The sequence below is a fragment of the Bos grunniens genome, chromosome 1 (assembly GCF_055505025.1).
Source record: "Bos grunniens cultivar Pamir isolate PY7600 chromosome 1, Bosgru_T2T1.0, whole genome shotgun sequence".
Taxonomy (NCBI): domain Eukaryota; kingdom Metazoa; phylum Chordata; class Mammalia; order Artiodactyla; family Bovidae; genus Bos; species Bos grunniens.
The window spans coordinates 32508578-32523085 of NC_141165.1; the positions used below are offsets into that span (position 1 = coordinate 32508578).

The following is a 14508-nucleotide window of genomic DNA, read 5'->3' on the forward strand; positions in this document are numbered from 1 at the left end:
ACATTACTTTATCAACAAAGGTCTATCTAGTCAAGGCTATGATTTTTCCTGTGGTCATGTATGGATGTGAGAGTTGGACTGTGAAGAAAGCTGAGCACTGAAGAATTGATGCTCCTTGGACTGCAAGGAGATCCAACTAGTTCATCCTAAAGGAGATCAGTCCTGAGTGTTCCTTGGAAGGACTGATGCTGAAGCTGAAACTCAAATACTTTGGCCATCTGATGTGAAGAGCTGACTCATTTGAAAAGATCCTCATGCTGGGAAAGATTGAGGGCAGGAGAAGGGGACGACAGAGGATGAGATAGTTGGATGGCATCACCGACTCAATGGACATGGGTTTGGGTAGACTCTGGGAGTTGGTGATGGACAGGGAGGCCTGGTGTGCTGTGGTTCATGGGGTCGCAAAGAGTCGGACACAACTGAATGACTGAACTGACTGATTTTATAATAAACCCTAACAAATGTTTGTTCTTCATGTCCCCACTTGCTGACCATATAATTTTAATTCAGACTACATATAATATCTCCATAAACAGTTCAAATCATAAATTCATTTTCTTGATGTGCTCGCCCATTAGTCTTTAGAACCTGAGACAAGATTCTTTGAGGCAACACAGTTTGCTCTCAGAGCTTTCTCTGTAGCTCCCTGCTGATTCAGGAGCACAGCAGAATACATAGGAGGTTATTTTCTTAAAATCAACTTTCAGAAACCTACACAGAGCAATTTGCCTTCAATTTTTTCCACTTTTTCAAACTTTCTCTGGCTAACACTTTACAGCATGGAAAACCTTGCCCTGATCTCTGGCGTCCTTAAAACCAACCTTTTTTTTTTTTTTTAAATGAGAGGGGAAAGCAAGTTTCCTTCCTTAGGCTCTTAACCGTAATTTCCTTTCCTGCAGACCCTTTCAGATTAAACCAGAGCCACTCTGACTTTCATAGGACATGCATCCATAGACCCTCAAATCCACAGCCAGCCCTCACTGTTCTGACAGGATAACTTTCTCTCTTTAACTTTCTAACAGGAATTCAACAGGATTTACTGAGCACGCAATACAAAATCAGAGAGGGATTGGAAGAACTAAGAATGACAATATAACACTAACTAAAATTCTGCCTGGGAAAAGGACCTGGATGTCACTATAGGCTGGTTCTGGGAGGAAAGGTCTTGATTTGGGTTGGAGTAACTGAGATGCCCGATGGAAAAAGTCAGCCTTGACCTGAATTTTGAAGGACTTTTGCAGCTGGAAGGAAGGTTAGTGATCATCTATTTCACTTCCTCCTCATTTTATAGGTGGGAAAAGTAAGGCTAGAAATTAAGTCACTTGCCCAAAGTAATGCATTTAGCTACTGAAAAAAAAGAAAGAAAGAAAGAAGGAAAATCATAAGGATTTAAAACTCAAATCCACAAGAGAGCATCCAACGCTTTCTCCATAAAGCAGGCCACATTTGAATAAGGAAAAAGCCTCAGACGGGGCTTCCAGGCAGGGAGAAGGGTATAAAGTGGCAGTCAACGTCTCCTATGGGCCTGGAGGTCACGGAGGCAGGGCTGGACCACAGCAGAGTGAAATGGATCAGTAGGGGACAGCCACACCATGTCCAACAGCCCAGCCTTGTCCTGAGGAGCCTCCAAGCAGTGCCAGGGTAAAATGAATGCCTTGTGATTGTTGAAGAAAGATAGGGTTAGTGATTGACTATGAACTATATTTTCTTTAAATCTTGAAAAACAGGATGTTGAGTGAACTCAATGGGACCTATTAAACTGGTAAATATCTTTTTAGAGGAACATAGGTCAGTAGTTTAATATGTTGCTGTTGTTTAGTCACTCGGTCATGTCCAACTCTTTGCAATCCCATGAATTTTAGCCTGCCAGGTTCCCCTGTCCATGGGATTCTCCAGGCAAGAATACTGGAGTGGGCTGCCATTTCCCTCTCCAGGAGATCTTCCCAACCCAGGGATGGGCCCCGTGTCTCTTGTTTCACAGGTGGGTTCTTTACCACTGAACCACCTGAGAAGCCCAATAGTTTAACATACTGTAATGAATTCAAAATCTAAATTTTGTAGCTTAATTTTTCCCTTCAGCCCACTAAACAAGATTTCCATGTGCATTTAGAAACTCTTTCTTATATTGTAAGGCCATGAAATCAAAGGCAGAATTCTAAGAGGTTTAAACTATTTTGTTCCTAAGTTCAGATCCCACCCCTCAAATGCATGGCATTAGGAATGCCCTACAAAGTAAGGGAGCTGCCAGTGATGTATAATGGAATTGTTAATGCTATCAGAGAACAAGAAGCAATTTTTCTTTTATGAACAATGAGAAGGGGATACAGGGCCCTAAGTGAGCAGCGCTAAGTGCACCATCTGCTGCCAATCAATATTTGACCATTAGTAGTCTTCTAAGCTTTTAGTCCAATTTAAATGAATATTATCACGGTTTATACGTTAAATCAGTTATGGATTTTAATCCTTCAATTTTGAAATAATGAGAATTGTAGAATGTCATGAGACACAATTACCAACCACTGTTATCAGTGAAGCAAAAATATTGTTAAAATGTTACCATTAATTTTTAAAAGCATCCTAGGACCCTTGAACCGGAGAAGGCAATGGCACCCCACTCCAGTACTCTTGACTGGAAAATCCCATGGACAGAGGAGCCTGGTGGGCTGCAGTCCACGGAGTCGCTAAGAGTCAGACACGACTGAGCGACTTCACTTTCACTTATCACTTTCATGCCTTGGAGAAGGAAATGGCAACCCACTCCAGTGTTCTTGCCTGGAGAATCCCAGGGACAGCAGAGCCTGGTGGGCTGCCATCTATGGGGTCACACAGAGTTGGACACGACTGAAGCGACTTAGCAGCAGCAGCAGCAGCAGCAGCAGGACCCTTGAACAATTAGAACTGGACATGGAACAACAGACTGGTTCCAAATAGGAAAAGGAGTACTGCCGGGAGCAGGAGCTCCGCCCCGGCAAAGGTCATGAGGAAGGAGGCTCTGCATAGGCAAAGGCGAGATCGAGCCTCAGGAGTCCCCCTGGAAATTCTCGAGCATCTACCCCCAAAACCAGAGTCTGCCTACTTTCTGCTTTGTGCTCTCACCTACACCTCTGACTTTACGGGGGGCTGTCCCCCACTACCTCTCTCTGAAAAAAAGAGTTAACTTACAGTTCCAGTTAATAAAGTTCCTGGGTGTGATAGTGTTTCAACCTACAAACTCCTTTGGAAGTCCTCTAGCCTGCCTGAATAGTTTTTCCGGCCACAGGTGATTGCTCAGAGCCTCCCAACTGTGAGAGGCATGAGATGTTCTAAACTGTCTAAATACAGATTCCTTTGAGCAGTTAAAAGATTGATTAGAAATTGTATTGGTGAAGAGTTTTTCACTTCTTGGGCCAATGTTTGCTGCTAAGTCTCCATATCCCTTACCTGCTATGTCCCTGGCAGTGTATTGATTAATATGATTGGTGTAAGTAGTAGCTTTAATGTTTGTAACCTTGGACCCTTGAGTTAATTCTTTTTCTTGTTATAGCCCACCACACCTTTGCCCTGTAGGAATGCAACTTTATTTAATGCTTTTGGAGGGTGGTGCCTGACTAATCACCTTTAGAGAAAAATAAGTTTTCTGAAGAAAGGGTCTTAAAATGTTAATAGGCCTCCAGGCCAGAAGATGATGCAAATCACCTAATCTTTTGCATATGATAAGTTTGCAGGAAGAAAGCCTGGCTTACTGCATGACTCTACCCGGTCCCCCATTATCCTCTATGCATAACTTAAGGTATAAAAACTACTTTGAAAAATAAAGTGTGGGCCTTGTTCACCGAAGCTTGGTCTCCCCATGTCGTTCTTTCTCTCACCTTCTGGCTGAATTATTCAGCCTCTTTTCTCCACTGAATTTCCTCACTGAGCTATCCTTATTTAACCACTCTTTATATCTTTAATTAACATTTAAGTAAGCTGTTGTTTCCTGATCGCAGAAGCCGTCTCCCCTTCGAAACCCTTGGATACACTGGGGCTGGACCCCGGCAGAGTACGTCAAGGCTGTATATTGTCACCCTGCTTATTTAACTATATGCAAAGTATATCATGAGAAACACGGAGCTGGATGAAGCACAAGCTGGGATCAAGATTGCCGGGAGAAATATCAATAACCTCAGATATGCAGATGACACCACCCTCTTGGCAGAAAGTGAAGAAGAACTAAACAGCTTCTTGATGAAAGTGAAAGAGGAGAGTCAAAAAGTTGGCTTAAAGTTCAACATTCAGAAAACTGAGATCATGGCATCCGGTCCCATCACTTCTTGGCAAATAGATGGGGAAACAGTGGCTGACTTTATTTTTCTGGACTCCAAAATCACTGTGGATGGTGACTGCAGCCATGAAGTTAAAAGATGCATGCTCCTTGGGAGGAAACTTATGACCAGTCTAGACAGCATATTAAAAGGCAGAGACATTACTTTGCCAACAAAGGTCCATCTAGTCAAGGCTATGCTTTTTCCAGTAGTCATGTATGGATGTGAGAGCTGGACTATAAAGAAAGCTGAGCGCCAAAGAATTGATGCCTTTGAACTGTGGTGTTGGAGAAGACTCTTGAGAGTCCCTTGGACTGCAAGGAGATCCAACCAGTCCATCCTAAAGGAAATCAGTCCTGAGTATTCATTGAAAGGACTGATGCTGAAGTTGAAACTCCAACACTGGCCACCTGATGCAAAGACCTGACTCATTTCCTGATGCCCAGGAAGGCTGAGGGCAGGAGGAGAAGGGGAAGACAGAGGATGAGATGGTTGGATGGTATCACCGACTCAATGGACTTGACTTTTAGCAAACTCCAGGAGATAATGAAGGATAAGCAAGCCTGGCTTGCTACAGTCCATAGGGTTACAGAGAATCAGACACAACTGAGCGACTGAACAACAATATACAGATAAAATGAATCAACATCTATTGTGTTTTCTAAAAGATAACAGATACATATCAGTGGGATGCCTGCAGAAAGGTAACATGCTGGCTGGGCTAAAGTATTAGAGGAAATCCAGTGCCTTAGAAAATATTTATGATTCTTGACACAGAGGAAAATGGCACATTATACAGATAGTTGATGAGAGTAAGAGCACTACTCTGTCCAGTAGGGGAACTACTGGTCAAATTCATTGATAAGCATCAGATACAGGACCAAGCAATCTTAGATGTTTCATTACAAGCATATCTGTCGGAAAGATGGAGATGACTAAAGTACAGTTTACTATCAAGTATTCATCTAAGACAAAAAAACCTTTAGAAGTTCAATGTGGGGACTTCCCTTGTGGTCCAGTAGTTAAGAGTCTGCCTGCCAATGCAAGGGACACAGATTCGATCCCTGGTCCAGGCAGATCCCACATGCTGTGGGACAACTAACCCTGTGTCCCACAACCACTGAAACTCATACATTCTAGAGTCTGGGCTCTGCAACAAGAGAAGCCACCACAATGAGAAGCCCTCATACTAGAGTGGCCCTGCTTGCTGCAACTAGAGAAAGCCTGCATACAACAAGGGCCTCAAGACTCAGAATAGCCAAAAAAAAAGTTCAAAGTTGATTTCAACCACAGTTTTGTTTCTTTTCTCCCACATTGATTATCACCATGCCTCTGACAGGACTCTAGCAAGAACCCTGGTCTCCATACTTTGACGATGAGGGCTTACATGGTCTTACTCTGAAATTTCATTCTCTTGGACTTCCTGGAAAATAGAATCTCTCTGACTAATGTTGAAAGTGTAAACAATGTGAGGATGCATCTGGATCTCACAGATACATCCTCTCTCTAGGACAATCGTTGAAAGAATTTATGTTAAAGCATCTTCAGCATCTCTTAAAAGAGATAGAGTCCTATCAGCTCAGTTACGTGAATATGTAACCAAGCCATAGGTCGGTTACAGCTACAGGTGTATTGGCTACTTTCATGACTTTCACATCTCTAAGTCTTAATTTCCTCATCCATGAGATGAAGATACTGAACTTATAATTTCTGACTTCTTCCCAATAAATGAATTTCAAATTCATTTGTAGCTACTGGGAGATTCATTCACTTGGTACCTCCTTTCCCCTTACCATTTAAAAAAGTGTATCAGAATGTTCCATCTTGTTTCTTTGTTGTAGATTCAAATGATTTTATTACATCGTTGAGAGAAACTGCCTATGAATTATTTTACCTATAACATTTATATCATCCCTGAAAAAGAACACAGATATTACCAGTGCTATCCATATGGACTATTTTCATGGATTATCAGTTAAGGCTTTTTTGAGTACTCAAAAGCACAAGGGTGCTATTATGAGGGGCTATTCAGTTTGGGGGAAGTTCACTTCTTTGAGATTTAGTTTCTTCCTCTGTATAATGAGGTGGCTAGAGAAAATAACCTCTAAGATCTCCTTAAATTCCAACAATTATAATTCTATGTCAACAACAAAAACATTAAGCAACACTAAAAGTCTTTTCATTGATTTATACAGTTCAAGATAACTCAAGGATACTAAAATTTCTAGTAATGGGATAGTTACACATATATGTGCATGTCTCCATAATTTTTATATCCTTATACATTGCACTGTTTCAGAACTTGCTTTCAATAACTTTTGTATAAAATATTTATGAAAGAGGGACAGAAATCAGATAGCTCAACTTAATCTCACACAACCTTAAGCTTAAACTGCCTTAGGAATAGCAATTAAGAGAAATGCTATCTCAACTAATGTTCAATGTGATAATTATTTTTCTTTTTATTAAACTACATCTCATTTGAAATATTGGTAGTTTCAGATGTACAGCAAAGTGACTTGTATATATACTCTTTTTTTTTCAATTCTTTCCCAGGATAGCATATTAAAAGATATTGAACATAGCTCCCTGTGCTACGCAGTAAATGTGCTAATATTTTATGAGTTTAACCATAACTTAAAAGTACTTCAGGGAGCTGTTTAAGTATTAAAGTTAACCTGGGAATTTTCATGTTCCAAAGTAAAAGTTACATTTACGTGTTGTGAGTACAAAGTATGTTGAATTTTAATAGGTCACCAAAATGTAATCAAAACTTTTACAAAACAGTATCTCCATCATAGATAAACTGTAATTGGTAAATGAGTCATGGTCAGTCACATTCAGGGCCGTGAAGAAATCCTTCCCTCTAATAAAGGTTTGTTATTTTAAAACCTGTGCTGTTTTTCTAAACTATAAATCGCCCTATAATCTAATGCTAGGTATTACATTGTTTCTAACTTCTCAGATTACATCCCATATCCTCATTGATTATTTATTAGACAAGTCAGGAGAAAGCCTGGTCCAGTGATGATGGAGGAGGGCAGTGACTGGCACCCAGAGCTTTACATCTAGTGGTATCACTTTCTTTGACTATTTCTCTTAAACCTGATTGTGAGTTTTTTCTCCTCAAATGAGAGTTTGTGTGTGCTTTAAGACCCTCGATGGAAAGAACCTAACTGTTCTCTGGATGGAGCAGCACATCAGTCTCCTGAAAGAAATTACTCTGCTTAGCCTAAAACTACTTAGCTCAAATATCTCACAGTTGGATCCAATTAAGGCATAGGGTTTCTCATGGTCTCAAATCATGACTGTATATTGTTATTATCAGGACGTCACGTTGTTAGCATATAAGATGTGCACTGATCCTATTCCCTGAAACTCAGGAGTGTAAAAGGCTTCAGAACTTCCAAAATAAGGGAAGTGAAATATAAAAGTATATTCTTTTATGAATTATAACAATACCTCAGCCATTTCCATTGTGTTCAAATTTCCTATCCATTATCAGGCAGAGATAAGAGTGGTACAGAAAACTATTTCATAACCAAATCAGTTTTAAAACTACCAGTGTCTTACCCATTACTTTAAAAGATGAGAATACAGACTAGATAATCTCTGTCATGTTTTAATAAACTTTCTGAAAGGAATGATATGGTAAATTGCACAGAAAGAGCAATACCTCGGGAGTTTAAAGGTTAAATGTTTTTCCACATCTTGTCCGTACCTCCAAAAAAAAAAAGAAGATACTTAGCAAATAATACTAATAATTGTTAATTAGAAAGTATGAAATCAGGCTAAGAAATGAAGAGCACTGCATAAAGAAACTCTTGGTATTTTAAGAAAATAAAACACACTCATATAATTTAAGTAGATTTGAACAAAATTGCTTCAATAGGAGGGGAGGAATACATACATTTCTGCAAGTTTTCTTCTTGAAACTCTGTGCTTTCTCCGAGTTTTTTTCAATACATGTTTAAGTGATGTTATTTCTAGAACTTTATAATGCTCATCGGCCCCTCCAGAGAGAGAGGACTGCAGAGCCATCACTTCCCAATATCTATCATTACAAAAACAAACAACTAGCCCGGTTTGACTTCCCACATGACAATGGACCCGCATCTGTCAACAGACTCGCATTATGTGCCTCGTGAGAACATGACTGTGGCATTTACTTTTGTGACAAGGCAAATTTCAGCAGCTCATCTGGAAAGAGATGAGCATTCATTATGCTGCAGCACCTTTCATCAAGCTAATGACATTTCAATCAGCACATTTTCTCCAGTTTTGGTACTTTGCCATCTGAGCACGTCTCTAATTACGCCCAAGCAACAAGTTTCACATCAATCCTACAATTTCTGCACTCACCGTACACCATCGCTCCCCCGGTTTCATGCAAGAAGCGAAATCGATGATTTTTAAATAACCAGATTGTCAAAATGGTAAGGATGAGCAAAAAATTAAAGACAAGCAGCTCCACCGCTCCCTGATGTTGAAACTGATACTCATCCTTCTCTGACATGAATCTTTGCTTTCTCTCCATTCTCCAGTCTTCTCAGGATTCCTTAGATAAAAACCTGGACAAGGACTATTTTATCAAGATTTGCCTAAGACGGTCTGGCTGCCTGAGGATTTCAGGATAAACACTGCCACTTAAGTTGCTACTTCATGAGCATTCTGCCTTGGCTTAGTATTCAGATGGCTTCTAGTTACAACTTCCTGTTTCTCTCTTAAAGCAGCCCCGTCTCTTTTCAAACTCCAGAGAGTGGTTTCATCATCGACTCTTACTGTCTTTAAATGATTCATTCCAAGAAATTAACTTTCATATTGGACAAACCTGCTAGCAGTTGTTCTGAAATATCGAATCATGATCTTATCATTTAGAACAAGTCTTCTTAAGCCGCATAACTGGTGAATTGTAGATTAATAATAGAACAGATCATCTTACATCAGCAACATTTTCTAAGTTCAAAAAGCCAATTCCTGAATCATAACCTCATTCATATGCAAGATTTTTCCTTTCCAACCAAAGCCTAGCAATGTGATGGGGACTGATTGAAAATGATTTCATAAGGATTTTTTTTTTTTAATTGAGAAGAAAATAATTTTGTATATGACACACTCTCTCTCTCTGTTTGGTTTTACATAACTGGTAGTCACCACAACAGTATTTAAACCTGAATCAGTTGTTTTTCTTTTAACAAGAATAAATGAAAACACAAGACAAGAAGAATTTTGTCCTCCTCTCTACAGCTGTGCTGTTTTTATGTATTGAGTCAAAAAAAAGAAAAGAAATGTATCTCTGAAGGAAGAAACCATGCAGCCATTCCCAGTAATGCCACATTAGTGGATTTCTCTTTATAAACTTCCTGATCCAGACATTCAGGACTCACAGAATCTGCCACAGATCACAAACCTCCTCTGTCTTATGGCAAAACGATGTGGCTCACTGAGGAATAGTCTGCCACTAACACTGAAGTTTCCAGGATTCCAGGACACAGACAGTGATGATTCTTCAGATCATTTTGCCTTTGGCAGGTTAGTTCTGTTTGAATTAAAATTTTATGCTTTTTGAAAAAGTTCAAGACTCTAGGCTCTGCTGTTTTCTTAATAACTGTGATGATACGTTTGCCTTATTGGTTCTGCAGTACAATTAAATGCAGTTAAGTGAGGTTTTTCATCATTTCATAAAATTATTGTAGCTCAGGAGTTTAATAGTCGTCTAACATCCCCTAACTCAACAGAATTAGGATTCAGTTTATACCGTGTGAGGGATTCACTAAGTAGGATAAGTCCAATAGAGCTTCAGAATATCTTGTCACCAAAAGCCGAAGTTTAAACACAGGATATATTGAAAGCTCACTGGTTCCTCCCCAACAGTTTTACTCACATAGAAAGTCTATCAACCACTTAGTAGAAAATTCTGCCATTTCAGCTTCTTTGCCTCCTGCAACTTTTGAAGCTGATTTCCTGAGTTTAACTCAGCAGGGGGTATTTATGTGGGCTGCAGATGTTTTACACTACCCTTTTTGGCAGACTTATTTGTGATGACTAATATTCAAACTGTTTTGAAATCTGTCAGATAATGCTTGCAAGCATTTTACCAAGCTTTGCTAGCAGGTTCAACCTTTATAATTTTGCAAACCCACAAAGTTAGCCTTGAGTTATTAGATTTACAAGATACCCAAGTTCAAAACTTGACAATTTCGTAACTTTTTAAAAATTTTCTGTCATCATTTAATTGCTTTGGCTACTTTTAATAATGATGATTATTCCATCTGGGCAGAATTAACTTTCTTTGGTTGTCTTATTACAACATCCAGTTTCACTCTCTTACTCAATGAAGCAACTCAGTGAGAGGATTAAAGGCTTATGGAATGTTTTGCTTGGCTAATACACTGTTTTAGAAAATCCTAAACTTGATGTAAACATATGAAAAAAGGTATGTTTCACATAAAAAAAAGTCAAACACATGGTTTCTCTAGGAAAAACTGGTAGGATCTGTCACATTGGACTCCTTCTCATGTGGCCACAATCTGGGCTGAGGGGTACCTGTCTGCCACAGTCCCATTCATCCTATTTCACTCATTTTTATGTTCCCTGCATGGCCTCCACAGTCACTTGAATATGTGGCCCCTGGTTTATTCCAGTAATGGAATGCATTCACTATTCCATTGTCTAATCCTGATACTATTTAACATCAGGAAAATTTCTTTTCATTAAACTGAAAAGTAGACTTAAGAATCTTTTCCAATTCTTCAATTCAGAAAAGTATTTGAATTCCCCCTATATTGTGTTTTCCTCCCAGGATATCATTTAATATTCTTCTGTGCCAAGAAAAATGAGAAAGTGAACTAGGAGCACATATTAATTTGGTATCTACTATGAACCTGGCTTCCCTGGTGGCTCAGACTGAAAAGAATCTGCCTGCAACTTGGGAGACCGGGGTTTGAACCTTGGGTTGGGAAGATCTCCTGGAGAAGGGAACGGCTACCCACTTCAGTATTCTTACCTGGAGAATTCCGTGGACAGAGGGGCCTGGCAGGCTATAGTCCATGGGGTCGCAAAGAGTCCACATGGCTGAGCAACTTTCATACACATATTCATGATCCAGGAAGAGCTTCCCAGGTGGTGCTAGTGGTAAAGAACCATCCTGACAATGCAGGAGATGTAAGAGATGCAGGTTCAATCCCTGGGTTGAGAAGATCCCCTGGAGGAGGGCCTGGCAATGCATTCCAGTATTCTTGCCTGGAGAATCCCATGGACAGAGGAGCCTGGCGGGCTACAGTCCATAGGGTTGCAAAGAGTTGGACACGACTGAAGCAACTTGGCATGCAGACACACATGAACCAGGAAAAATGCTGGGAAATTTAATTGAGTTTAATATAATATTTATAGAAAACCTATATGTGAAGCACTTAAGGCTCAGAGAGGGTTGGTAATATATCCAGTTTTCACAGCCTGTAAGAATTAAATTTACAGGTTGGATATAATGGTATTACAATGGCATTTCACAGCTGTAATCCACAGTCATGACTCAAGAGAGTGAGGAAAACTTGCTGTAAAATTCGAGGAAATCTTGCTTGAGACCAAAAAGAAAAACAAACAAACAAACAAATGTTGATGTGTTAGAGCTAAACATTTATGTTCAAATTTTTTTGCTTTTTATTTTTTCATGTTATAACATATATAAAAAATTATATATTAGATAATACAAAATATTTTGTGTTGTTATTATGCATAGCCTCCTAGTTGATAATTGACTATTTGATAAGCACTTTTCCTTCCTTTACATCTTGCTCTCCTGAAGTAAAGGTCTAATAAAGTTTGGGAAAAAAAGATGGAATTTCAGCTAGAGTGATTAATGTATCTTAGCTTGTCAGAAACTTTCTTGGTTTTAGTACTAGAAGTGCTACAAACCAGGAAACTCTTCAGATACAAGCAAACCAGGACAATAGGTCAACCTTAAGATTCCCCAAATTTACAAATCTGGTACCATCAAAAATGACTGTTGTTTATGAGATTCCTGAGGGAGATATTCAGCAAAAAAAAAAAAAAGTCAGTTAAAAATTAAGGCACTATTTTATTAGCTGGTGACATAAACCTTAGTACTAGGTCTCTAATGAAGTTGGGATAGAACTTAAAACTTAAACATAAGGCTCAAAGAGGAATTGTTGATTGTCTCTTACAGATCTTAACACCTGTCGGCCACTGAGTCAGAGGTTCTTGCTGCAAGGTGCAACATGCTGGTAAGAGGAAGAAAGTAAAGAGAAAAGCCGGATGGTCCAGTTTATGCAGTGAATATGCCCTGCCTCAGCTTGTCCATCCAGTCCCATGGAAGGAAAAACTTAATGAGGCCTCCAAGCCAATAACCTTGTATAGCAGAGTAACCTCACCTATTAGTGAATCTGACTAGTTAGAACCCAGAGAACGTGTTCCATAATCTAGCCAATCACTTGAGGGTTCCTTTGCTTGGAGAGGACAATGGAGATTGTGGGCTCAGAGGATCAAGAAGGGATGCTTTCCTAGTGTAAGAGCTGCTGAGTTTCCTATTCCCTACCCTGTCAACCACTGGGCTTAACAGAAAATTCTCAAGTCAACCCAGGCCCTGAGTTTGAGGGAAATCCCATTTCCTCACTCTCTTGTCCTCTTCCCTGATACTTAACCCTCTCTGAGACTAGTGAGAGGGGAGTTTCATATCTTGCCCCAAGGTTATAAAATAGACTAGGACAGGACTGAAACTAAGTTTACTTGAAAGCCACACAATGCACCCAACCAAAGTTCTATTTTCAAACTTGCCATGAATCCATCTGTTAAAGTGATTTTGCAGTGCTAAGTCACTTCAGTCATGTCCAACTCTGTGAGACTCTATGGACTGTAGCCCTCCAGGCTCTTCTGTCCATGGGATTCTCCAGGGAAGAATACAGGAGTGGGTTGTCATTTCCTCCTCCAGAGGATGGATCTTCCTGACCCAGGGATCAAACCCACATCTTTTATGTCTCCTGCATTGGCAGGCAGATTCTTTACCACGAGCACCACCTGGGAAGACTTAAAGTGGTTAAATGAGGCGCTATTAGACCAGGGTAACTCCAACGTCTTGGCACCTATGCATGCAGAACAAACCTAAGCCAGAGTCAATGAGCTCAAATCTGAGGAATTTAAGAACAACCAATCACAAATGGCCAACGGAGATTTCCCAAACAAGGTAACCAGGTAATCCACAGCAAACCAAATAGTGTCCTTGCTTGTTTCCCCATCTTTTCTATAAAAACTTCCCTCTAAGCTTCCACTGCTGGAATGTTCCTAATCATTGTCAGTTTGGTGTTGCCCAAGTTGAAGTGCTGACTGTACAGAGCTTCTTCAGGTTTGGCTGCAAGGAATATGATCCATCTGATTTCAGTGTCGACCGCCTGTCGATGTCCATGTGTAGAGTCTTCTCTTATGTTGTTGGAAGAGGGTGTTTGCTATGACCAGTGCATTCTCTTGGCAGAACTCTGTTAGCCTTTGCCCTGCTTCATTCTGTACTCCAAGGCCAAATTTGCCTGTTACTCCAGGTATTTCCTGACTTCCTACTTTTGCATTCCAGTCCCCTATAATGAAAAGGACACCTTTTTGGGTGTTAGTTTTAAAAGGTCTTGTAGATCTTCATAGAACTGTTCAACTTCAGCTTCTTCAGAGTTACTGGTCGGGGCATAGACTTGGATTACTGTGATATTGAATGGTTTGCCTTGGGGAAAAAACAGAGATCATTCTGTCGTTTTTGAGATTGCATCCAAGTACTGCATTTCAAACTCTTTTGTTGACCATGATGGCTACTCCAATTCTTCTATGGGATTCCTGCCCACAGTAGTAGATATAATGGTCATCTGAGTTAAATTCACCCATTCCAGTCCATTTAGTTTGCTGATTCCTAGAATGTCAATGTTCACTCTTGTCATCTCCTGTTTGACCACTTCCAATTTGCCTTGATTCATGGACCTAACATTCCAGGTTCCTACGCAATATTGCTCTTTACAGCATTGAACCTTGCTTCTATCACCAGTCCCATCCACAACTGGGTGTTGTTTTTGCTTTGCTTCCATCGCTTCATTCTTTCTGGAGTTATTTCTCCACTGATCTCCAATAGCATATTGGGCACCTACCGACCTGGGGAGTTCATCTTTCAGTGTCCTATCTTTTTGCATTTTCATACTGTTCACGGTGTTCTCAAGGCAAGATACTAAAGTGGTTT

At 40.0% G+C, this 14508-nt stretch overlaps 1 protein-coding gene across 3 annotated transcripts in view; it reads right to left on the reverse strand.

Annotated features, from left to right (window-relative positions):
• The window catches only part of SLC9A9 (solute carrier family 9 member A9), a 660343-nt gene extending 651359 nt beyond the window's left edge, over positions 1–8984 (reverse strand). For 2 of the 3 annotated variants that reach the window (XR_015158063.1, XM_086385315.1), the window contains exon 1: positions 8646–8984. Coding sequence is in view for 1 of the 3 variants with exons in the window: in XM_086385315.1 (XP_086241441.1) it covers positions 8646–8820 (175 nt within the window). In the remaining 2 variants the exon portion in view is untranslated. Of the gene's footprint in view, positions 1–8193; positions 8396–8645 lie in introns of those variants that run through there. The other variant, XM_086385488.1, reaches the window with a different exon arrangement.
• Positions 8985–14508: the final 5524 nt, after the last annotated feature.